This window comes from Mesoplodon densirostris, chromosome 2, assembly GCF_025265405.1.
Source record: "Mesoplodon densirostris isolate mMesDen1 chromosome 2, mMesDen1 primary haplotype, whole genome shotgun sequence".
NCBI lineage: Eukaryota > Metazoa > Chordata > Mammalia > Artiodactyla > Ziphiidae > Mesoplodon > Mesoplodon densirostris.
Window position 1 is genome coordinate 46497853 of NC_082662.1, and position 26332 is coordinate 46524184.

Genomic DNA, 26332 nt, shown 5'->3' on the forward strand with positions numbered 1-26332 from the left:
AAGAACATTATGAAGATAGTGAAAAAACAACTTAGAGAATGGGAGAAAAATATTTGCAAAACATGCAACTGATAAGAGTCTAGTATCCATAATATAAAAAGAACTCTTACAACTCAACAACAAAAACAACCCAATCAAAAAGATGAGCAAAAGACATAGAGAATGGACTTGAGGACATGGGGAGGGGGGAAGGGTAAGCTGGGATGAAGTGAGAGAGTAGCATGGACATATATAAACTACCAAGTGTCAAATAGATAGCTAGTGGGAAGCAGCCGCATAGCACAGGGAGATCAGCTCAGTGCTTTGTGACTACCTAGAGGGGTGGCACCGATAGGGAGGGTGGGAGGGAGGCACAAGAGGGAGGGGATATGGGGATGTATGTATACATATAGCTGATTCACTTTGTCATACAGCAGACACTAACACAACATTGTAAAGCAATTATACTCCAATAAAGATGTTAAAAAAAATGGGCAGAGGACTTGAATAGACATCTCTCCAAAGAAGATACACAAACGGCCAAAAAGTATGTACATGAAAAGATGCTCAACATTATTAGTAATTAGGGAAATGCAAATCAAAACCACAATGAGATATCACTTCACACCTATTAGGATGGCTATAATTTTAAAAATTAAAAATCAAAAGAACAGGGACTTCCCTGGTGGCGCAGGGGTTAAGAATCCACCTGCCAATGCAGGGGACACGGGTTCGAGCCCTGGTTGGGGAAGATCCCACATGCCGCAGGGCAACTAAGCCCATGTGCCACAACTACTGAGCCTACACTCTAGAGCCCAGGAACCACAACTACTGAGCCTGCATGCCACAACTACTGAAGCCCATGCTCATAGAGACTGTGCTCCACAACAAGAGAAGCCACTGCAATGAGAAGCCTGTGCACCACAACGAAGAGCAGCCCCCGCTTGCCACAACTAGAGAAAGTCCACGCACAGCAACAAAGACCCAACACAACCAAAAGTAAATAAATAAATAAATAAATAAATAAATAAATTTATTTTTAAAAAATCAAAAGAACAGGAAATAACAAATATTGGCAAGGATGTGGAGAAAGCTGAGCCCTCATACATTGCTGGTGGGAATGTAAAATGGTTTAGCCACAACTGGAAAACAGTTTGACAATTCCTCAAAAAGTTAAACATGGAATTACCATATGACCCAGCAATTCTACGTCTAGGTATATGCCCAAAAGAACATTGTTGTGAAAACAATCCAAATGTCCTTCAAAGAATGAATGGATGAATGGATAAACAAATTGTGAAAAAATATAGGTAAAGGAATAAAGTACTGACACATGCTACAACATGGATAAACCTCAAAAACTTTACGCTAAGTGAAAGAAGCCAGACACAAAAGGCCATGTATTGTATGAGTCCACTTATATGAAATATCCAGAATAGGTAAATTCATAGGAGATAGAAAGCAGATTAGTGGTTGACAGGGGCTTGGGAGAGGGACCAATGGGAAGTATCTGCTTAATGGGTATAGGTTTCCTTTTGAGGTAACGAAAAAATGCTGGCACTAGGTAGAGGTAGTCATTATACAACATTGTGAATGTACTAAATGACACTGAATTGTTCACTTTTAAATGGCTACTTTTATGTTATATGAATTTCACTGCAGTAAAAACTTCTAATGTAATTAAAATTTAAAAGATTATCTACCTGAGTCCAAAGCCTGGGCTTTTCACTGCATTTCAGGGCTCTCACTGGGGTCAGTCCATAGAAGAGCTTCTATAATGGTTGTGGCTCTGGTGCTATCAAGCTGAGGGACACGAGCAAGTCACCATCCCTGGTTCCTCAATACTACACCTGTTAAATAAAGGTGATAGTACCTGACCCACCAGGCTTCCATGGAGACTCAATGAGAAGGTGGAAAAAGGTAAAATCAATTGGAAAATGAGAGGTAATGATGATGATTAATGAAATACCCAACTTACTTCTCCTACCATTTCTAGAATTCATCTTATAACTTGAAGATGCTCTTTTAAAAAACAAATCAGCAACTTCCCTGGTGTTGCAGCGGTTGAGAACCCGCCTGCCAGTGCAGGGGACACAGGTTCAATCCCTGGTCCAGGAAGATCCCATCTGCCATGGAGCCACTAAACCTGTGCATCACAACTACAGAGCCTGAGCTCTAGAGCCCACAAGCCACAACTACTGAGCCTGAGTGCCACGACTACTGAGCCCACATGCTGCAACTACTGAAGCCCACGTGCCGAGAGCCTGTGCTCCACAGCAAGAAAAGCCACTGCAATGACAAGCCCATGCATGGCAATGAAGACCCAATGCAGCCAAAAAAATTTTTTTAATTTTTTATTTAAAAAATAAAATAAATAAAAACCAAATCAAACAAACAAACAAAAACCTGGAGAATCCCAATACGGAACACAGTCATAAGAGGCCAAACATGATGTTTTATTTGTAAACTCATATATGATTAGAGAATAAGAACCAATTTAGGAATAGAAAGAAACTTTCTTAACTAGATAAGGGCAGCAACAAAAACAAAACAAAACCTACAGCTAACATCACACACTTACACTACACTTAGTGATAGAGACTGAATGCTTTCCCCCTGAGATCCAGAACATGGTAAGGATATCTACCTTCACTATTCCTATTCAACATCATACTGGAAGTCCTAGCAAGTGCAGTAAGGCAAGAAAATAATTAAATAAAAAGGCATACAGCAGAAAACTATAAGACACTGTTGAAAGAAATTAAAGATGATACAAACAGATGGAGAGATATACCATGTTCTTGGACTGGAAGAATCAACATTATGAAAATGACTATATTATCCAAAGCAATCTACAGATTCAATGCAATCTCTATCAAACTATCAATGGAATTTTTCACAGAACTAGAACAAGAAATTTCACACTTTGTATGGAAACACAAAAGACCCTGAATAGCCAAAGCAATCTTGAGAAAGAAAAATGGAGCTGGAGGAATCAGGCTCCTGGACTTCAGACTACACTACAAAGCTACAGTAATCAAGACAGCATGGTACTGGCACAAAAACAGAAGTATAGATCAATGGAACAAGATAGAAAGCCCAGAGATAAACCCATGCACATATGGTCACCTTATCTTTGATAAAGGAGGCAAGAATATACAATGGAGAAAAGACAGTCTCTTCAATAAGTGGTGCTGGGAAAACTGTACAGCTACAGGTAGAAGAATGAAATTAGAACACTCCCTTCCACCACACACAAAAATAAACTCAAAATGGATTAAAGACCTAAATGTAAGGCCAGACACTATAAAACTCTTAGAGGAAGACATAGGCAGAACACTCTATGACATAAATCACAGCGAGATCCTTTTTGACGCACCTCTTAGAGTAAGGGAAATAAAAACAAAAATAAACAAATGGAACCTAATGAAACTTAAAAGCTTTTGTACAGCAAAGGAAACCATAAACAAGACAAAAAGACAACCCTCAGAATGGGAGAAAATATTTGCAAAGTAACTGACAAAGGATTAATCTCCAAAATATACAAGCAGCTCATGCAGCTCAATACCAAAAAAACAAACAACCCAATCCAAAAATGGGCAGAAGACCTAAATAGACATTTCTCCAAAGAAGATATACAGATTGTCAACAAACACATGAATGGATGCTAAACATCACTAATCATTAGAGAAATGCAAATCAAAATTACAAGGAGGGGAATTCCCTGGTGGCACAGTGGTTGAAAGTCCACCTGCCAATGCAGGGGACACGAGTTTGAGCTCTGGTCTGGGAAGATCCCACATGCCACAGAGCTACTAAGCCTGGGTGCCACAACTACTGAGACTGCGTGTCACAACTACTGAAGCCCACGTGGCTAGAGCCCGTGCTCCACAACAAGAGAAGCCACCACAATGAGAAACCCACACACTGCAACAAAGAGTAGCCCCTACTGGCCGCAACTAGAGAAAACTCGCATTCAGCAACAAAGACCCAACGCGGCCATAAATACATAAATAAATAAATAAATTTATTTTTAAAAACTACAATGAGGTATCACCTCACCCTGGTCAGAATGGCCATTATAGAAAATCTACAAACAATAAATGCTGAAGAGGGTGTGGAGAAAAGGGAACCCTCTTGCACTGTTGGTGGGAAAGTAAACTCATAGAGACACTATGGAGAACAGTATGGAGGTTCCTTAAAAAACTAAAAATAGAACTACCATATGACCCAGCAATCCCACTACTGGGCATATACCCTGAGAAAACCATAACTCAAAAAGAGTCATGTACCACAATGTTCATTGCAGCACTATTTACAATAGCCAGGACATGAAAGCAACCTAAGTGTCCATCAACAGATGAACGGATAAAGAAGATGTACTACATATATACAATGGAATATTACTCAGCCATAAAAAGAAACGAAATTGAGGGCTTCCCTGGTGGCGCAGTGGTTGAGAGTCCGCCTGCCGATGCAGGGGACACGGGTTCGTGCCGCAGTCTGGGAGGATCCCACATGCCACGGAGCAGCTGGGCCCGTGAGCCATGGCCGCTGAGCCTGCGCAACCGGAGCCTGTGCTCCGCAACAGGAGAAGCCACAACAGTGAGAGGGCTGCGTACCACAAAAGAAAAAAAAAAGAAAAAGAAACAAAATTGAGTTACTTGTAGTGAGGTGGATGGAACTAGAGTCTGTCATACAGAGTGAAGTAAGTCAGAAAGAGAAAGACAAATACTGTATGCTAACACATATATGGAATCTAAAAAAAAAAAGGTTCTGAAGAACCTAGGGCCAGGACAGGAATAAAGATGCAGACGTAGAGAATGGACTTGAGGACATGGGGAGGGGGAAGTGTAAGCGGGGACGAAGTGAGAGAGTGGCGTGGACATATATACACTACCAAATGTAAAATAGATAGCTTAGGAGAAGCAGCCGCATAGCACAGGAGATCAGCTTGGTGCTTTGTGACCATCTATAGGGGTGGGATAGGGAGGGTGGGAAGGAGACACAAGAGGGAGGGGATATGGGGATATATGTGTACGTATAGGTGATTCACTTTGTTATACAGCAGAAACTAACACAACATTGTAAAGCAATTATACTCCAATAAAGGTGTTTTTTTTTTTTAAAAAAAAAAGAAGGCGTACAGGTTGGAAAGGAAAAAATAAAACTGTTGGCAGGCAACCTGATCATCTATGTAGAAAATTCCATGGGATCTACAAAAACAGGTTCCTCCTAGAACTAATAAATGAGTTTATTGAGGTTGCAGGATATAAGATTAATATACAAAAATCCATTGTATTTACATATACTAGTAATAAACAATTAGAAATGAAATTTTTAAAATACTATTTATAATAACACTGAAAAGTATATACTTAGACATTAATCTAACAAAACATGCAAAATCCATATGCTGAAAACCATGAAACTGATGAAAGAAATCACAGAAAATATGTAAATGAATGAAGAGGTATATTGTGTTCATGGTTTGAAAGATTCAATATTGTTAAGATGTCAACTCTCCCCAAATTAATCTGTAGATTCAACATAACTTCAACCAAGATCCTAGCTGGATTTTTTAAATAGAAATCAACAAACTAATTCTAAAATTTATTTGGAAAGGAGCTAGAATAGCCAAAACAATTTTGAAAAAGAAGAACAAAATTGGAGGACTCACTATTTGATTCTAAAACTCACTATAAGGCTACAGTAATCAAGACTGTGATAGTGGCAAAAAATCTATACACATAGATCAATGGAACAGAATACTCCTATTCTATGGAACCCACATATGGCCATATGCTTTTGTCAAAGGTACAAAAGCAATTCAGTGGAGAAATAATAGTCCTCTAACAAACAACGCTGGAAAGGCTGCACATACATATGTAAAAAGACGAACCTCAACCTATACTTCACACATTATGTAAAAATTAATCCCAAATGGACCAAAATGCAAAGCTATCACTTCTAGAAAAAGCATAGAGAAAATCTTTGTGATCTCAGGTTAGGTTAAAAAGTCGTTAGATAATGATGCCAAAAGCACAATCCAGAAAATAAAAAGTTATTAAATGGGACTTCATCAAAAATCTAAAATTTTTGCTCTGTAAAAGATACTGGCTGTTAAGAGAATGAAAAGACAAGCCACAGACTGGGAGAAAATATTTGTAAATTATTTATCCAACAAATGACTTGTATTCGGAATATATAAAGACCTCTTACAACTTAATAAAAAGAAAACAAACAAATTTTCTAAATGTGCAAAAGATTTAAACAAACATTTCACCAAAAAAATATGAAGATGGAAAGATGAAAAGATGCTCATCATTAGGGAATGCAGAGTATAAGCATATTGAGATACCACTACACACCTTCAGAATGACTAAAATTTAAAAATAAAACAAAAAACTAACAATATCAAATGCTGGCAAGGGTATGGAACAACTGGAACTCTCATACCTTGCTGGTAGAAATGCAAAAGGCACAACCACTCTGGAAAACAGTTTGATATTTTCTTATAAAGTTAAACTTAATACTTGTCATATAACTCAGATATAATCCAGCAATTCCATTCCCAATATTTACCCAAGTGAAATGAAAACCTATGTTTACACGAAAACCTGTACATGAAGATTTTTAGCAGCTTTATTTGTAATCCTCAAAAATGGGAAACCAAATGTCCTCAACTGCAGAAAGAACAAACTGTGGTAAATCCACAGAATGGAATATTACTCAGCAATAATATGGAATTAACTATTGGTACTCATAACAATGTGGATGAATCTCAAATGCATTATGCTAAGTACAAGAAGCCAGGCTCAAAAGACTACAGACTGTATGGATTCCATTTCTGTGACATTCTGGAAAAGGCAAAATTACAGAGAACAGATCAATGGTTGCTAGGAATTAAGAATTGAGATATTTTTTTAAATTTTTTAATTTTTTTCATCTTTATTGGAGTATAATTGCTTTACAATGGTGTGTTAGTTTCTGCTTTACAACAAAGTGAATCAGTTATACATATACATATGTTCCTATATCTCCTCCCTCTTGCGTCTCCCTCCCTCCCACCCTCCCTATCCCACCCATCCAGGTGGTCACAAAGCATCAAGCTGATCTCCCTGTGTTATGCGGCTGCTTCCCACTAGCTATCTATTTCACTACAAAGGAATAAGGAGGGAGGAAGGGTCAGTGAGAGAATTGTTCTTTATCTTGGTGTTTACATGATTCTATGCTTTTGTCAAAACTTGTAGATATGTACATCGAATTTTACTGTATGTAAATTTAAAACAAAAAAGTCAAGTTGATTATTCCTAAAAGTAGTCTCTTCTGAATGAAGCTTCAGTTTAATCAGACTCTCTCTAGAAATAGAAACTGTTAAACGGCTTGAGAAGCCAAGTTCTACTAAACTCATTTTCTCCCTGTCTCACTCTCCTTTCTCCCCTCCTCATCCTGTGTTTTCTCTTATGTGAATGATGACACCACCAAGCTGGGACCCTGGGAGTTATCCTAGGCTCCTTTCTCTCTGTTCACCTACGTTCAGACTCCAAGGCCTCTGATTCCTACCTCCAATGTACCTTCTGTAAGTGCTCCTTCTCTCCATGTCCACATGTGTGGCCCTTGCAAGCCTCATCGTCTCTAGCCTGAACCACTGGACCAGCTTCTCATCTGGGTCTCCCTGCTTCCAGCCTGGCCCTTCCAATCCATCCTCCTCCCTGCAACCAGAGTGGTCTTTCTAAATCACTGATCCAACCATATTGCTCACCTAGCTTAAAGCCTTCTGAGTGCCCCTGGCTCTTTGGGGGCAGGAATTGTTTCATTTGCCTCTGTAGCTCTAGTACGAAGCACAGGGCCTACCATCCATGCACACTCAGTGAATGATGGTTGAATAAATGCATAAGTTAATGAAGGAGTTAAAGGATGTGCAGGCCCTCAAGAAACTCATTCAGAGAAGTCAGAAGACAATGGCTAAGAGTGCAAGGAGGAAGCACCGTTTGTATCCCAATCTCTTTCCTTGTCCAACAATATTGATTGAGTACCTACAATGTCCCAGGCACTGTCCTAGGGGCCAGAGATTCATGGAGGTTCCGACTGGTGGAGGACAAAAAGTAATCAACTAGGACTTCCCTGGTGGTGCAGTGGTTAAGAATCCGCCTGCCAATGCAGGGGACATGGGTTCAAGCCCTGGTCTGGGAAGATCCCACGTGCCGCGGAGCAACTAAGTCCATGTGCCACAACTCTGAAGCTCCCGCACCTAGAGCCCGTGCTCCACAACAAGAGAAGCCACTGCGATGAGAAGCCCACGCACCACAACGAAGAGTAGCCCCCGCTCGCCGCAACTAGAGAAAGCCTGCGCACAGCAACGAAGACCCAATGCAGCCAAAAACCAATAAATAAAATAAAAATTTAAAAAAGTATTCAACTAATCATACAAATGAATGCATACTTACAAACCAGGAGAAATGCCCCATGCTATGAGAGGATGTGAAGTGGGGAGGGGGTTCGGAGGCTTGACGGAGTCTAAAGGGTCAAGGAAGTCTTCCCTGAGAGGTGATGATTAAACTAGAATCTAAGAAGATATGAAGTTACTTGTCGTAGAGTTGAGGAAAAGCTTTCCAGAAGATGGAGGAGTACGTGCAAAAGGTGCAAATGTTTTGAAATGAGAGGAATAATATTCCTTCCAGGCAGCAAAAGAGAGGCAGTGTGATTGGAGCCACAGAGTGAGAGGAGGGAAGGCATCAGGTGAGACTGGGAAAGGGAAAGAGCTGGGTACAAAATCAGTGAAGGACTTTGGGTTGGAGACTGACATGATCAGATCTGTTCTGAAAATATCCAGAGTGCCTTTGTGGCTGACCATTCCTACCTGGATCCATCCAGATCTCCAAGGTTCACCTCAAATGGCCCCTTCTCCACATAACCTGCTTCCCCTCCCAACCAAACACTAGCACAAAAAGCCCCTCTCAGAGCATTTATTTTCTGCCTTATTACATACCCAGTTATATAGACCCCTTGAAGGCACAGACTTTCTATGTGTATGAGAGATAATCAGTGGTGTGTGGATTTAAACACATGTACTAAATTGTTTGAAGAGGTCAAAAAATTGGCAAATGAGGCTATGACAAATGTATATATGGAGTAAGGAATGAGATAGTTGATTATTCACATTTTTATTAATTAATATTTTAATTTGGTAAAGTAAATATCAAGTTCATCCGGTATACACTAGTATTATGTAATTCATATGCTTCTTTTTGAGTATTAAAATCATCGATATCTATAGGCAGAAAGCATTCTGAAAAATAGAAGAATGGGATGGTATTAGTGACTAAGTTTTAAATGAATCTTTCAATTACAAAAATCAATTTTAAGACATTTGATAGACATCTTCTTACCATAGTATTTTCTTCTAAGACTTCTTATCTCTTTTGTGAAAACTATACTTACCTTACTATGTGACAAACTCAAAGACTCATGCAAAATTAGTGAGAAGGGAACTTAAAAATCATTCAGTCCAATTCTTTTATTTTGCAGTTGAAATAGAGGTTTAGTGATGAAATCTTAGTTCAAAGTCACACAGCTAGATGATGCCAGACTAGAACTTGCTTCTTCCAAAATCAAACTTCAAACTCTAGAGAAGAGACTGCTCACAGCCTATGTTAATATTCATTTAGAGCCCCAGTAACAGAATCCCAATTTATTTAGGAGTTACATACAACCTCTAAAAGACATTTCCCAGGCTCCCTTGCAGCCAGATATGGCCTCATGACTATGCTTCAGCCAATAAGATGCAAGGATAAGGGTGTGGACTTTTAGGAAGTCTCCTTGAAAGGGAGGGGATTCACCATTCTCTCTTCTCTTCTTCATTCTTGTTTCCTGGAGTACAGATATAATGGCTGTAGTTCTAGCAGCCATATGGGACCATGAGGATGAGGAGCACACCTTGGGGCTAGCTAAGTAGAGAGCTAGAATGAGCCTGAATCCCTGATAACTTCAGGAGGCAATCCTGAGACAGCCTATTTCTGGATCTCCTTTCATGTGAAAAAAAAAAGTATAAATTTCTGTTACTTAAGCCACCATTATTTTGAGTTTTTCAGTTATATGCAGCCAAACTTAACTAACCCATCATACTTACCCCACCGTAAACCCATTCCTCTCCCATCTCGGCAAATGGCAATTTCAGTCTACCAACTGCTCAGGCCAAAAACCTCAGAGTCCATATTACTGACTCGTTTTCTTTCATACTCCACAACCATTCCACCAGCAATTCTCATCAACTCTTTCTATGTAATAGACCCAGACCTGTCTGCTTCTCATTGCTTTCACTATCGCTCTGGTCCCAGTCACTGCAGGTGACCCTTGAACAACATAGGGCTCAGGGGCACCAACCCTCTGTGCAGTAGGGAAATCTGCATAGTACTTTACAGTCAGCCCTCCATATTCGCAGTTCCACGTGCATGGATTCATCCAACCACTGATTGTGTAGTACTGTAGTACAGATTTAGTGAAAAATAGCTGCGTGTAAGAGGACCCACGCACTCCCTTGGTTTTTCTCTTGCTTCTCTGGAAACTCCTGCCCCTTCGTCTTTCTTCATCTTCTATTCAGCCTTAAATGCTGGCTTAGATCTTCTTCCCTCTCCGGCTCTACATATTCTCAAAGGCAAGGTCATCCATCCATATCCCCAGAGCTGTCACCATCATCTAGAGGATCATCATTAAGAATTCCAAAGTTAGAATGTGAAAAAGAATATATATATATATAACTGAGTCATTTTGCTGTACAGCAGAAATTAACACATTGTAAATCAACTCTACTTCAATAAAATAAATTTTTAAAAGGAGTAAAAAAAAAAAAAAAGAGGACCCACAAAGTTTGAACCCATTTTTCAAGGGTTAACTGCATCTTCTCTCACCTGCTTTACAGCAGTAGCCTCCTAACTAGTCTCCCTGCTTTCTTTTTCTTTTTTAAGATTTTTTTGATGTAGACCATTTTTAAAGTCTTTATTGAATTTGTTACAATACTGCTTCTGTTTTATGTTTTGGTTTTTTGGCTGCGAGGCATGTAGGATCTTTGGCTGCGAGGCATGTAGGATCTTTGTTCCCCGACCAGGGATCAAACCCACACCCCCTGCATTGGAAGGCGAAGTCTTAACCACTGGACCGACAGGGAAGTCCCAATCTCCCTGCTTTCATTCTTACCTGTTTTCCATAGAACAGCCAGATTTAATTTTTTTTTTTTTTTTTTGCGGTACGCGGGCCTCTCACTGTTGTGGCCTCTCCCGTTGCAGAGCACAGGCTCCGGATTCGCAGGCTCAGCGGCCATGGCTCATGGGCCCAGCCACTCCGCAGCATGCGGGATCTTCCCGGACCGGGGCATGAACCCGTGTCCCCTGCATCGGCAGGCGGACTCTCAACCATCGCGCCACCAGGGAAGCCCCAGATTTAATTTTTTTAAACATAAGTTGGTCCACGTTACTCCTTCACTCAGAACTTTCCAGTGGCTGCCCCTGACTCAGAGTAAGAGCAAAGTCCTTGTTGTTGTCTACCAGGCCTGACATGATCTGGTCCCCTCCTCAGTCTCTGACCACCGCTACCGCTCTTCCCCTCACCCACTGAACCCCACCACCCTGCCCTCTTTGCTATCCCTTGAACTTATCAGGCATGCTCTGGTCTCCAGGTCCACTGCTTTTAGGAACTCTTCCCCCAGTTACCCACATATCACCACTCTTACCTCATTCAGGCCTCTGGCCAAACATCACTTTATCAGGATGGCGTTCCCTGACCACCCTATCTAAAATAGAATCCCACCCCAACTATCTACTGTCTAATTGTTCCCCTGTGTACTTGCCACCACACGATGCTTGTTTATATTCATTGTCTATCTCCCCCACTACAGCCTTAGTGTTGCTACTCTGAGCAACTTGCCATCCACATGGAAACTTGTTAAATATTTGCTCCCAACAAAAATAAGCCAGCTCCATCTTATTCGTTAATTAAGAAGATCTATAAGGGTAATATGGTTTTCTGTTCTAATAATAATAAGTATTATTATTACAGTTAACAGCAACCACAAAACATTAAAAATTTTGAAATAAGAATGATGGACAGCAGTACATCAGACCAATTTGTAAGACTGACTCCAGAACCAAATGTCCTTTTATAGCAGCCCAAGAGATACAAAGCCTTTTTTTACTGTTCTCATATGACCTCTGCAGTGAGAACAGGGCGGGGTCAAATTGACCACTCGTTATTTGGTGATGAACACAGCTGTCTTCTCATAACTCTCCAGCTTTATGGAAAATCCTGATAATTTATTAATGTTTTTTAAAACGTGAATAAATAAAAGTCCACTAAAAACAGATTTATCTTTTCATTCACAAACAGCTTATTTCTTGTCAAAGTTAGGAAGTTTTTCCATTGGATTTATAAATTGAAATTAGAAATCTTTTTAGTAAACTACTCACCAAATAGGTCTTAAGCTTGAGACATTTTTGGAGACAATGTATTACTAACATTTGTTTTCCTGTGGAGAAGGAGCAAAGGCTGACAGAACATCACAGTTCCCATCTTCAAAGAGGACCAAGAAGCCAAGTTTAGCTTCTTCAAGAACATTTGCAAGGAAAAACAGCAAGCTATTTCTGAGGCTTTGCTTCAGATGACTGCTAAAATATTCCTTCTTTGAAGAAAAAGTATAGCTCTCAAGAAAATGAAGAGCCGAGCTTTGAAGACAGAGCTCCCTGCATCTGAATCCCATCTCCATTAACTGTGTGCCCTTGGACCTCTCCTCACCTCAGGCTCCCCTTCTGGAAAACTGAGGTAAGCATCACAACCACTCCAGAAGATAGATGGCTATTAAAGATAAGAGAGTGGATAGTGTGGAGCACAGGGTCCGGTACCTAGTAGGTGCTCAATAAATGTTATCCCTACATAAACAACTGTCTACAGAAGTCCACGCAAGCCATCAGCACTTTTAAACGTAATAGATTACAAAATTGATTTTTAGAACATTTGGAAAATACAGAAAAGTATGAATAGAAAACCTCCCACCAGTACTCTATGAATAATGCCTCCCCCAAACAAAAGAGAAGTGGTGTGGACTATCATTTTTCCTCTGACAACTTTGAAATAGTGACCTCTGCTGGCCAGTGGAAAACATGAGCTTTCCAATCCACTCTCGCGACTGAGCAAGGGTTGAGTCAGCCAGGCTTGGTCCGTGTCCCAGAAACAAAAACCAGGTGTTGCATTACAAGGTACAGAAATCATCACAAGGGTTACCACAATGTAATTGGGATGTTAACAAAATTAAAGGCTGGCCTTTCCATTTGCTTATCCGCCCAGAAGATTCTTTTTTCAAACTCCATGGTCTCCTATTTTTAAAATGTCATAATTACATGCAAATGTTACAGTCGAAAAACAATGCAAGGGGCATTAAAAATCAATCTTCCATGTAAGTCTCAGATTTTCCAACATGATGATCCAAAAGCAGAAGTGGTGACAAATGTGTAGAAAACAGAGTGAAAAAGTCAGAAGGCATCATTAAGAATATTACAACAAAAGGAGGAAAAGAATCTTTGGGAACACATGTATGATTCAGCTGGCGTAAACAGCCAACTACAAAGAAGGCTTTAAAAAACCCTACAAACCTTTTACAGATATGACCCAGAAATCCAGTTAGGAAGCAGTCACGACCCTTTTCTTCAGGCAGAAATAAGCTTGATGGAATAGGCTGCCCAAGAGTCTATTGGCTGAGATATTTAGACATGAAACATATTCCCACCTCTTAAGGTATGAAATAAAACAGAGGTTGCAAACTGGCAACCACAGGACTGTGTGGTTTGATTTGGCACTTACTGTATCTTTTTTTAATTAATTAGTTTCCAACATTTTTAAAATGGAGATTTCACAAAAATCTGAATTTCTGCCTTCTTAAAAACCAATGGGGAGATCTAGACATACCAGGCAAGCACTCTCCGATAGCAACAATCAACCAGGGCCAAACAGCAGTGGTTCCTTTATTTTATTTTTTAATTAATTTTTATTGAAGTATAGTTGATTTACAATGCTGTGTTAGTTTCTGCTGTACAGCAAAGTGAATCAGCTATACATATACATATATCCACTCTTTTTTAGATTTCCTTCCCATTTAGGTCACCACAGAGCATTGAGTTCCCTGTGCTATACAGTAGGTTCTTATTAGTTATCTATTTTATATAAAGTAGTGTATATATGTCAAACCCAATCTCCCAATTCATCCCACCTCCCCTTCCCTCCTTGGTAACCATAAGTTTGTTTTCTACATCTGTGACTCTATTTCTGCGTTGCAAATAAGTTCATCTGTACCATTTTTCTAGATTCCACATATAAGCAATATTATATGATATTTGACTTTCTCTTTCTGACTTTCTTCACTCTTTTTTGTTTGTTTGTTTTTGGCCACGCCGCGTGGCATGCAGGATCTTAGTTCCCGACCAGGGATCGAACCTATGCCCCATGCAGTAGAAGCGCAGAGTCTTAACCACTGGACCGCCAGGAAAGTCCCTTACTTCACTCTGTATAACAGTTTCTAGGTCCATCCATGTCGCTGCAAATGGCATTATTTTGTTCCTTCTTATGGCTGAGTATAATCTCACTCCTGGGCATATATCCGGAGAAAACCATGATTCGAAAGGATGCATGCACCCCAATGCAGCACTATTTACAACAGCCAGGACATGGAAGCAACCTAAATGTCCATCGACAGAGGAATGGATAAAGAAGACGTGGTTCGTATACACAATGGAATAGTACTCAGCAGTCGCTCCTTTAGATGGGGCACGTGCTCTCCGGTTTGCTGCGTTCCCCATCCTGACAGCCTTACTCATCACATCACCTGTTTGGCTTTTGTAAGCTCGAGATTGAGACCCTGGGTTTCTTTTACTTTTTTTTTTTTTAACATTTATTTATTTATTTGGTTGCATCGGGTCTTAGTTGCAGCGGGGGGGGGGGGCTCCTTAGTTGCAGCACATGGGCTCCTTAGTTGTGCCAGGCGGGCTCCTTAGTTGTGGCGTGAGGCATGCACGTGGGATCTAGTTCCTTGACCAGGGATTGAACCCTGGCCTGCTGCATTGGGAGTGCAGAGTCTTAACCACTGCACCACCAGGGAAGTCCCGAGACCCTGGGTTTCTGACCAACCTAAGACACTGAGGATGAACTGAATTCAGTTAAAACAATTATCAACAAGCACTGGGTTTATAAAAAGACATGATCCTTGAACTCATATATCACCATTTCCAGTAAGACCAAGTAAACTGGTTAATTATAATACATTATGACATGTTCATTGAAAAGATATAGAGGTGGTAAAGACAAAAGTGATAAAATTCACTTTCTTGCTTTTTGAGATGCTACTCAGCCCACTGATGTTCAGCCTTTCTTCTTTCCTAATAGATGCATTTTTAAAAATTAATTAATTAATTTATTTTTTGGCTGCACTGGGTCTTCGTTGCTGTGCACAGGCTTTCTCTAGTTGCGGCGAGCGGGGGCTACTCTTTGTTACGGTGTGCAGGCTTCTCATTGTGGTGGCTTCTCTTTATGCAGAGCACAGGCTCAAGGCACAAGGGCTGCAGCTGTGGCATGCAGGCTCAGTAGTTGTGGCTCGCGGGCTCTAGAGCGCAGGCTCAGTAGTTGTGGCGCACGGGCTTAGTTTCTCCGCGGCATGTGGGATCCGCGCAGACCAGGGCTTGAACCCGTGTCCCCTGCATTGGCAGGTGGATTCTTAACCACTTCGCCACCAGGGAAGTAGCCTAATAAATGCATTATAAGGGTATAAATTTCCCCCTAAGCATGGCATTAGCTATATCTCACAAGTTTCAACATGTATTCTTATTACCACTCCTTTAGAATCATTTTTCTAATTCCCACCTGTGTCATTTTCTGTGGGAGATTTTGAAGTGTTATTTCTTAATTTCCAAACATATGGAATATTCTAATTATCATTTTTAATGGATTTCTACCTTAACTGCCTTACAAATATACTCTAAATCATTTAAATCCTTTGAAATTTGTTGAAACTTGCTTTATGGATCAACATATGGCCAGATTTGTAAATGTTCAATGTGAGCTTGAAGAGAATGCCTGTTTTTTAGTTGTCAGGTGCAGTGTTTCATATGTGTCCATTAGGTCAAGTTTGCTGATTGTGTCATTCAAATATTCTACATCCTTACTGATTGCTAAAATCTACTTGTTCTATCAGTTACTGAGAGAGGTGTGTAAAGAATCTTGTTGTAATTGTGGATTTATCTATTTCTCCTTGTAAGTGGTTCTGTCAGTTTTTGTTTTGTGCATTTTTTATTAAGGTATAACATACCAATATATAAAGCACACAAATCTTACATATCCAGTTCAACAAGTCTTTTCTGTATACACCCACATAATTCAAATCAAGATCTAGAACATTTCCAGCGCCTCAGGTTTCCTCATGCCCTTCTAAGTCAATATGCTGCCCCTCTCTCCATTACTATTCTGACTGAGGATGATAACATGAAGCTTTACCTGTTCTTGAAATGCATAAAAACGTAATCGTACAGTATATATTCCTTTATGTCTGGCTTCTTTTGCTTAATACCATGTCTATGAGCTTCATTCATGTTGTTATACATAGCAGTAGTCCATTCTTTTGCTTGCTATGTAAAATTGCATTGTAAAAGTGTAGCACAATTTATTTATCCATTCTACTATGGACAGACAATTGTCTCCAATTTGGGGTTTTGTGAAAAACCCTGCTGTAAGCATCCTTGTAAACATGACTTTTGGTGTGCACACACACTTATTTTTTGAGTGGTATCTCAGTATAAATTTGTATTTCCCTAGTAACTGATGGTGCTGAATACCTATCTTCTTTTATAAGCCATTTCTATATCCTCATTTTTGAAGTGCCTGTTAATCTTTTGCCCATATTTTTTAATATACTTTAAGGCTACGTTATTAGGTGCATTAACATTTAGAACTGTTAACTTTCTCAAGAATTGAATCTTTTATTTTGAAGTGCCCCTCTTTATCTCTAGTAGGGGTTTTTGCCTTATACATTATCAAAAATTAATGCAAGTATACCGGCTTTCTTTTTGTGTCTGCATGTTTCTTTCCTATTTTTTTATTTTCAATATATCTTTCTTTAACTGTGGCTGTTGTTGACAGCTAACAGTTCAATTTTGGTTTTTTGTTTGATGATCTTTGCTTTTTGAGTGGAATATTAGTTTACTTATATTAATGTAATTACTGATATCTTGGGTTTATTTATTTATTTTTTGGTGGCCACACAGCATATGGAATCTTAGTTCCCTGACCAGGGCTCGAACCCATGCCCCCTGCATTGGGAGCGTGCAGTCTTAACCACTGGACCGCCAGGGAAGTCCTGATATCTTGGGTTTAAATCTACAACTTATTATGTGCATTTTCTTCGTCCTGCCTATTTCAGATTTCTTTTTTCCTCCTCCTTTCATTCATTTTTTGTTATTTCATTCTTTCCCTGTCTTCATTTGAAACTTTTACTATTCTTTTAGAGGTTATCCTTAAGTTACAATGTACACCTTTAATATATCAAAGTCTACTTTTAGTCTATTGGCACTTTCTCTATATTCCCAGACAACATGAAGACCTTAAGATATTTTACATCCCAAATACTAACGTATATGTCATTATGTTGTGTACTTTAATTCTCTCTATATTTAAAACCCCATCAGACATTACTATGTCTCATAAGTCAATATTCGTATTTATCCTTTTTGTTGTTAATTTCTTCCTGCTTCTCTATTCTTTCTTATCCCTGAAAAAACAAAAAAACAAAAAAACCCTATATTTACAAATTAAGTTCCTTTTAGTGTGACCTGTTGATGAAATTTCTCAGCTTTTGTCTGAAAATGTTTTGAATTTCCCACTATTTTTGTAGATTAATGCTGGATATGGAGTTCTAGGTTAGTAAATTTCTTCCAGCACTTTAAAATTTCCATTCCATTCTCTTCAATTGTTTTCGTTGAAATGTTAGCTGTCTAGTTGTTGCTCATTTAAACATGGTCTTTTTTTCACTTCTGGCTACTCTGAACACTTTGATTTTTAGCACTGATGTACCTCAGTGTGCACTCTTTCTATTTATCTGTTTAGGGGTCAGAGAGGTTTCTCAATCTGTGCCTTGACGTTTTAACAATTTTAGAAAGTTCTTTGTTATTAAGTCTTCAAAATCGTTTCTGTTCCATCAGATCACCATCTCTTTCCAGGATTCCAATTACATTTACAAACTTTCTCATTATATTATCTCTGTCTTAATCTGTCGTCTGTATTTTGATATTTTTTACTTTCCATGTTTTATTCTGAATAATTTCTTCTGACCGATCTTCTAAGTCAATCTTTTTCAGCTATGTCTATCTGCAGGTAAACCTATCCATTGACTTAGTTTTATTCCATTTTTCTGTTCTAGAATTTCTCTGTGGTACTTTTTCAAATTATCTGTGTGTATGTGTGTGTAGTTTCTACTACATACATACGTAGTTTCCAGTTCTCTAATGAATTAAAATTTCATTTTTTAATCTTATTGAACACAGTAATCATAATTCTTTCAAAATCTTTGTCTGATAACTCTAATACCTGGAGTCCCTATGGGTCTATTCTATTGTCTATTGCTTTTTATTCTCATTCATGTTGTCTCTTCCTGTGCCTGGTTATTTTCAATTGTCTGCAGACATTATATCTGAAAAATCATTTGCAGAAATAATTGAGACCCAGGATGTTGTTTTCCTCCAGAGATGATTTATGATAGCTTCTCCCAGGAGCTAGAAACACTGGCAAATAGAGACTACTGCAATTCAATTTAATTAGGATTCTAACTCAACTACAGCTCATGCAATCGACTTCCTCTTCACCCTTCCTTCTAAGTTGCAGCCCTTTGGGGTTCCAACCCAAAGCAAGGGGACTTACCAGCCCCTCTTTGCAGGCCCTGAATCCCAAATTCTGTCCCCTATGTTGGAAAACTCTGGAAACTGCCCCTACCTGACACTTTATCCTGATCAACAAAGGTAAGTTCTCAGAAGCCATGCTGGCACTACATGACCTTGTCCCTGAAGCCTAATTAGACCCTTGGACACTTAATCCATTTAGGCTAATTTCTTTCAAACAGGAATTTGGTTGGCATTCAGAAACGGATGGTCAGTCTACATCTATTATATGTAAACTCAGGAGTTAGAGGGCAGATGGAGTGAGTAGCAGAAAGCCACTAGGCAGAGAGACAGAATAAATCTTTGATGCACAAGGAAGCAGAGAAGAACCATTTAGAGGTCCTAGGAGCTTTCCAGGTTCTTCATGGGGCCCAGAAGCAAATCTATACTTGTGCTCACCAAGACTTTCCTGTGCCCTTAGGATCAACTCCCCTTCTTATGCTTAAGCTAAGTTGGGGATTGTGTCCTTGCAACAAAGAATCATAATATAGCAAGGGAGGGACTAGTGTTCAAAAATTTTTCAAGACTGTAGACCACTTGACTGTAGACAACTTAGCTTAAGCTAAGTTGGGGATTGTGTCCTTGCAACAAAGAATCATAATATAGCAAGGGAGGGACTAGTGTTCAAAAATTTTTCAAGACTGTAGACCACTTTACTAGTAAGTTGAGAGATTAAAAAGGATAAATCAATCAAGAGTCAACATATCTTCAAGACTATCAAGTAAAAGCAAGTGATTCAGAGGTCATCTTCCAATGTTTCTCTGCCAGAGACATCCCATAGGTCTTCCAGAACTACCATCAGAACTACTTTACCAACAGAATCACTTGTAAGGCACACTCAACAGTATCTGGTAAGAGATATGTGTGTGCAGGGAGAACATGAGCAATTAAAGACAAGGTAGAGCCACACAGCCCCTGAAAAATAATGTAAGAGACAAAGTGGGAGAGCACCAGGATACCTGAAGAGATGCTGCATTCTGGGTAGGCTAGGAACAGAATAGATGCTCAATCAACAATGAGACGGCACATAGCAAGACACATCAATTCTGTAAATAAGTAGAAAAAAAGTCTTTGAAAACAAGGGTTACCTCCACTTACTTCTTCCACACAAGGAAGAACTCTAAGGGGGTAAGTTTGTACTATCAGGGCCTGGTATACAGCAGGCAGTTAGTAAATGCTGCATGAGTAAATGAAAGAATTAACAGCATTTTACAAAAACAGGTCTACAACACTTTGTCTTAAACTCCTGAGGCCAGATGTTTCGAATAAAGAATTTTTCAGATTTTAGAAAGGTAATAAAGATGTATATTACATAATACTCTAGTGGGGTCTGGAACGGCACCTTATAATCACACTACAGTGAATGTAAACGTAGTCATACTACATGGAATAAATTAAGTCTACAAATAACCTCCTATCAGTTAAGGTCGGGTTTAGCTGCCAAATATGTTTTGTCACCAAACTTACCAATAAAAAAACCTCTGGATTTCAGAATTGTAGATAAGGTCTGCTAAAGATGAAAACTAAAAGTAATCCTAAAAAAGGACTGCTAATTTTCACTTAGTTATCAGGAAACTATTGTTAGTGTGATAAGTTTACTGATTAGACACAGTTGAGGAAAATGACTTGTAAGACAGGTCAGAAGAAACTATCCAGAATAAAGCATGGAAAATCAAAAATATTAAAGTGATACATTGAGAAAGTGTAACGGGAATCCTGGAAGGAGAGACAGCTCATAATCTACAAGGGAAAGCAGATTTGTAATCAGTTAAGCTACAGTTCAATGTGATATGGTCCAAAAAAGAAAGAATGACAAAGCACTGAAAAAACAGATTGAAATCTATCCAGGAGCATGAGGGAAAGCTAAGCTCGTTGTGAAAAATGGGAAGTGTGCCAAGACAGAAATTCAGGCAAAGGGAACAATATAAGCACGAGCACGTAAAGGTGCGAGAGCAACTCACGTCAGATCCCTGCTGCAGTTTCAAGATAATCATCCAAACACCTGAATATTTCTCAGCATTCCTGCATTACCTATGGGATCTAACCACATTCTTCAAGCTTTCCAACAAATGAATCAGATGTAAGAACTCTACCTTATAGAAAATCATAGTTCATATGCTTTAGACACTCATCTGAGAGAACAACACATATGAGAAAATCCACTAGAACAGTAGTTCTTAAAGTATGGTCTCCTGACTAGCAGCATCCGCAGTGTCTGGACACTTGTTAGAAATACAAATTCTTGGGCCCCACCTCAGACCTACTGAACCTAAAACTCTGGAGAGGGGGCCCAGTCATGTGTTTTAACAAGCCTTCCAACTGATTCTGATGCATGCTAAATGCATCAGATCTCCTGATCTAAGATAAACCCTTCTCATAATGTAATTCTCAGATCACTGCTTGGAATTGGTTACAAACGACATCTCTTGGGAACCAGTCCAGACCTCCTGAAGCAGAATCTGTACTGAAGTGGAGCCCAGACTCTGCACCTTAATAAGCACTCCCTGTGAGTCTGATGCTTCTGATTCCAAGTTTCAAATGCCACTGCATCAGATTATACACTCCTGGAGGACAAGGACTCTCTTGTTCACAGGTCAATTTGTTTCTAATAGCTGGGCCATAAAGACATTCAGTGAGTATTTTTGGATGATTAGCTAGCTCCACGTCAATGTGCCTATCACTCCAGCAACTGCCAAGGCTGCTTAGGACCAAGACTGAGAACTCTAAGGGGGTGTGTGCTGTCTATCCCCACTTCTTACCCCTCAAAACGATAACGATTTTGCTTATTTTAAAATGGTGGTCAGCAGCTTGTTAAGAGTAGCTGGATTATTAACTGATGAATTAAAGTCATCTTTGCTTTAAGCTATTTGGTTCTAAGGAAACATAACTATGGATTGGGATAGCAAACAAGAAAGTTGAGGGCCTTAATATATAGTACCTCAACTACCTTGAGGTGAAGTTCAGACTAATTTAAGTAAAGCTGACAGACAAAACTTTTAGTCTGGTGGAATATGATCCGTTTAGAAACATTATTCTGGCAAGAAAAGAAACCTCTATTAAGAAATGGCTTTCAGCACCTGCATCCTTTGTTTAGTTTCGGGGAAAAAAGGCAGCCAAGACAACGAAGAAAGAGCCTTTTAGAATTCAGGCTCCTTAGAGGTACCATGAAACACAGATCACCTACCAGATTAGTCCAACCAGGGGCAAAAGCTCATTTCTCAAGAAGTGTTTCAGGTTTTATAAGCAACAACTCTGAGACTGAATTAAGATGGCTAAGGAAACACATACACACACACCCCAGAAATTAAATAATTGACCTCACAGATATACATATTTCAATTAATAGTCCCATTTTTAAAAACTGTCAATTTATTTTTCTACCCAATTCAGTATCAGTGATATACAAAAGGATATAAACGGATTACCATATTTATAGGAAGACACACAGAACAATTACCAAGGAATAAACCCAGCAAAGTAACAAATTGTTGCTTATCCACGTCCACTCGACTATACAAGTTTTTTTAAATTCTAGCACAGTGTCCCAGTTCTCTAGGAAAGAAGTTACGTGGATTTATACCTTCCATAAGGGTCAAGAAAACATTACAAGAGCTGATACAATCACGTTTTGTACTGACAGTCAGAGAAAGGCTTTTAAGCTTTTAAAGAACACCCTCTAATTTTCAGGCCAATGTATAGTATCAGTGCGTTCATAGGCAGGATGTGACTTCATCAAAGGAAATGGTTCTCTCCTCTTGCTGGCCTTCCTAAGATCCTCCTCCCTGTACACAGGCAAAGGAGCTCTCTTTCATAACAGGTGATTGAGCCATTCCCTACTCCAACAGATGGTGTGTAGATGAACAACACAATGAGGAAAAGGAACTGACTTCCTTATCTACTAAATACAATCCAGATTTGGGGAAGCAGTTTCCAAATTTCCACCAGCCAGACATAAAGTGAACTATACTGTGTACACAGCACGTCCTCTTGAGAAAAAATAGGGATGAACACAACAGAAATTTTCACATTGCTCATCAAATATACATTTGCCCAAAGTATACGGGAAATGACAAAAACCTAAACAAAGCCAGACATTTTATCTAAGTAAGTCAGAGTTTAAATTCTTCTTTATGGAAGCATAAGGTTAAGAGTTCTTTTCTCCCAAAATGCCTCAGCCAGGGAAAGCACAGAGAATGGAATATAAAAAGTTCAATGGCTTTAAAACATGGAACTCAACAGTTCTCAGTCAACCTAGTCACAATTTTCTGGTCATCTGTAAGTAACTTCCACATTCAAAATTCAACTTTTACATTCAAAAAAGAGATTAACTTCACTTCAGATGCAAAAAAAAAGGCAACTGCCTAAATACTCCAAACACTTGACAACTGGGAAACTGTCTCATAAAGATACTTTAAAGGCCAGCAGGATTCATTTATAATTTGGCATGTGCTGGTTGAAAGGGCAACAAATAAATCAAGATATAATACATCAAGTAATCAGACAAATGGTAGACATATATACCACATTAAAGATTCATATACAATTCTGTGCTGACTTTAAAGAAAACAATGGGGGACACTAGAGGGAAAAAATGGGAAAAGAATTACAAGGAGCATTTCAGTCCAAAGCTAGTCCAGTGAATATCTACCAGTAGGATTTCCAATCTTTCACCTCCAAAGTTGCTCTAATAAATTATAAAATTACCTACTCACTTGTGGGACATACAACACACTCCTAAATACAGTAATCCCTCTGACATTTTGGTTTCACTTGCTGATTGATGACTAAGTTGTTTCTGGCTGTAAAGATTTTCCTAATATATTTTAATTAGCCAGTTAACAAAGCAAAGGTTGCTCCCTCTGTGAGGCCAGTTAAGCTTTACAAAATAATTTGATCTAATGAAGACGAGGGAAGGAAAAACAAGGGAAAGTTTCCTGGTGTTTCGTGCAAAACTTTTTCTCTCACTTGAAAAACTCGGCAATCACTTAATGTTTTGTTCCAGAAAAAGAAAGCAAAACTAGTTGAGAAAATACCCATATGCTTATTGTTTACTAGCATGATACAAAATAAATTCATAGATGTTGGTCAATTGTCTTTCGAAAACCAAATGTGAATGTTTAATCTTGTAACTTAAGAACTGAATTTTTCCACATTCCTTTATATAGAGTTAGCATCTGTAAATTGAGACTTTTTTTGGACAATCATGCAAATTTAATTTGTCTCTGAAAACAAAAACACAACCTAACAGATTAACAAAATATGTCCTTCAGACAATATTTTCTGTGAAATTTTCTCCACTGTTACCCTTTTTATCCTTTAGCAAACAGAAACTACTCCAAAAAAGTTTATGTATTTTGAATTTACAGAGAGCTAAACTCTCAGGACGATTAGGAAGGAAGACCAGATCAAGTCAACCTATTTTATCAGTACCTTCTGAGCTGACGCTACTCCTCTCAAAAGTAAACTCTAAAAATTTTCTAGTTATTATTATTAAGCTACATAAGCTACAAACATTTCTACTGCCATAGATGCTTCTGTAAAATTGAATAAAGATTTTATTATGCCACACACACAAAAAGTAATCGGTACAGAAAAGGCAGTTTTCGGTTATTCTGTTGAGAATTTCTTCCCATGATTTCTCCCATTAAAGTATAGTTTTCAAAGCAACCACCACGACAAAGGAAGCATCTAATTAGTCCATTTTCTTCTGATCCAAGAATGCTGAACATTTACTGTCCCATCTGTAGTTGTATCAGCAGTGTAATGAACACAGTTTATATTACTTAACTATTCTTTGAACTCCAAGAACTGTTGAAGTCTTTTCTGATGTTCTGCAGATGCTTGCACAGCACTAAATGAAACATAAATTCAAAGCATAAGCTTTATTTTACATTAAGCATATTAAGTGAACCACAGAGCACAGAGTCAATATTTTTCAAAACAATTAAAAACAAATAGAAATCTTCACGTATTTAGTACTTCTGAAAAAGCTGGATGAAAACTCTCCTTAATCTAATGAGGAGGAGGGCTTGCATTCAGTAACAGCATGCTTCTACCTTCTAAAAGACCAAAGCAAATTAAGACTGACAAGTGAAGGCATCAATTTTAACCTGCTCTGCTGTGGAACCTGCTGTGCAGTTCCAGGCCTTGCAGTAGATTTTCTGGATTTTATTATTTTATTTAAACCAGATTCCAACATTATCTTTGAGTTGTGGAGTATTTGAATTGCCTTTAATATAAAATCCTTTAAACTAAAATGTTTGGTTAAAACACAATAGACTCCACTAATCGTTTTCAAAGGTAATAGCTTGGTGGTTTAGATTTACTTTTCCCTTTGAACGTAAGTTATGTCTTAGAGGGGGAAACTGAGTTCTCTCCCCACCCTTGCCGCCACAAAAATACATTACCTGGACAAAAGCGGGGCAAATATATATATTGAAACTAGTATAAAACTTCCTTTTAAACTTTTGGGCAGAAATTGAATATACTGAAAGATTCTGGTTTTCTAGTTGTTGATAGTAATATACCATTACTGAATGATAGAATTCCAGGTAACTGAAGGTTGTCACTTTTAAAAGTGTCAAGTCTTATTATAATAATTTTGCTACAAATCATGCTAAAGCACCTTATACATTTACATCTCTCCGACTAACTGCACTGTCTCAAGTGTTCGGACTCCCTCTTAGGTGCCAGTGAGGCTGTCATCTCTCACTAAATGGCTCTGAACTTTTTCAAACACCAAGTCTACAGCTTTTCTCATGACTCCCCTCTGCTAGCAGGCACTGTACTATCTCTTACTATTGTTAGTATTCTTGACTCTAACAGCAGTCTTCCTCTCATATTTTAATATGTTATAGGCTGGAAAACTAGCAAACCGAATTTGCCTAAATTAAGAGTAAATAGGTATTAAATGAATTTCTCCAATGCATAACTGATCTGCGTTAATTTTCACACCTCAAACGTTTACTTCATTTATACCTGGTTCTCAGAGGTGAAGTTTTGGGGAATGATTAAACCAGGTATGATACAGTAATAACAGTTATTGTCACAACAATATATAATGTAGTGTGGGCTTTACATATGTAGGATCCCATTTTATCTCTCTTAACAGCAAATGAAACAAACTGGAATGGATAACATACCCTTTTCATGGGAGGGTAAACAGTATCAGAATGGTTTCCAGAGGTTTGTAGATAGAATTCTAGGGTCAGAAAGATTTGAGTCTAAATGCTGGTTCTGCAACTTACTACCAGCATAATCTCAGGCAAGTTACTTAAATCAATAGGTAACTTGCCCACAACTACAGATAGTCAATAATGTAACCAGGCATATATCCAAATGTTTTGATTCCAAATCTAACTTCTACTATACCATTCTGTCCTATATTTGTACAA

The 26332-nt window shown here is 38.7% G+C and overlaps 1 protein-coding gene across 4 annotated transcripts in view; it reads right to left on the reverse strand.

The window, feature by feature from the left end:
* Positions 1-22271: 22271 nt before the first annotated feature.
* Positions 22272-26332, reverse strand: part of NDC1 (NDC1 transmembrane nucleoporin) — a 48573-nt gene continuing 44512 nt past the window's right edge. For all 4 annotated transcript variants that reach the window (XM_060089823.1, XM_060089824.1, XM_060089821.1 and 1 more), the window contains one exon: positions 22272-24789. In XM_060089823.1, coding sequence (XP_059945806.1) covers positions 24726-24789 — 64 coding nt within the window. In that variant the 3' untranslated portion in view covers positions 22272-24725. The remainder of the gene's footprint in view (positions 24790-26332) is intronic.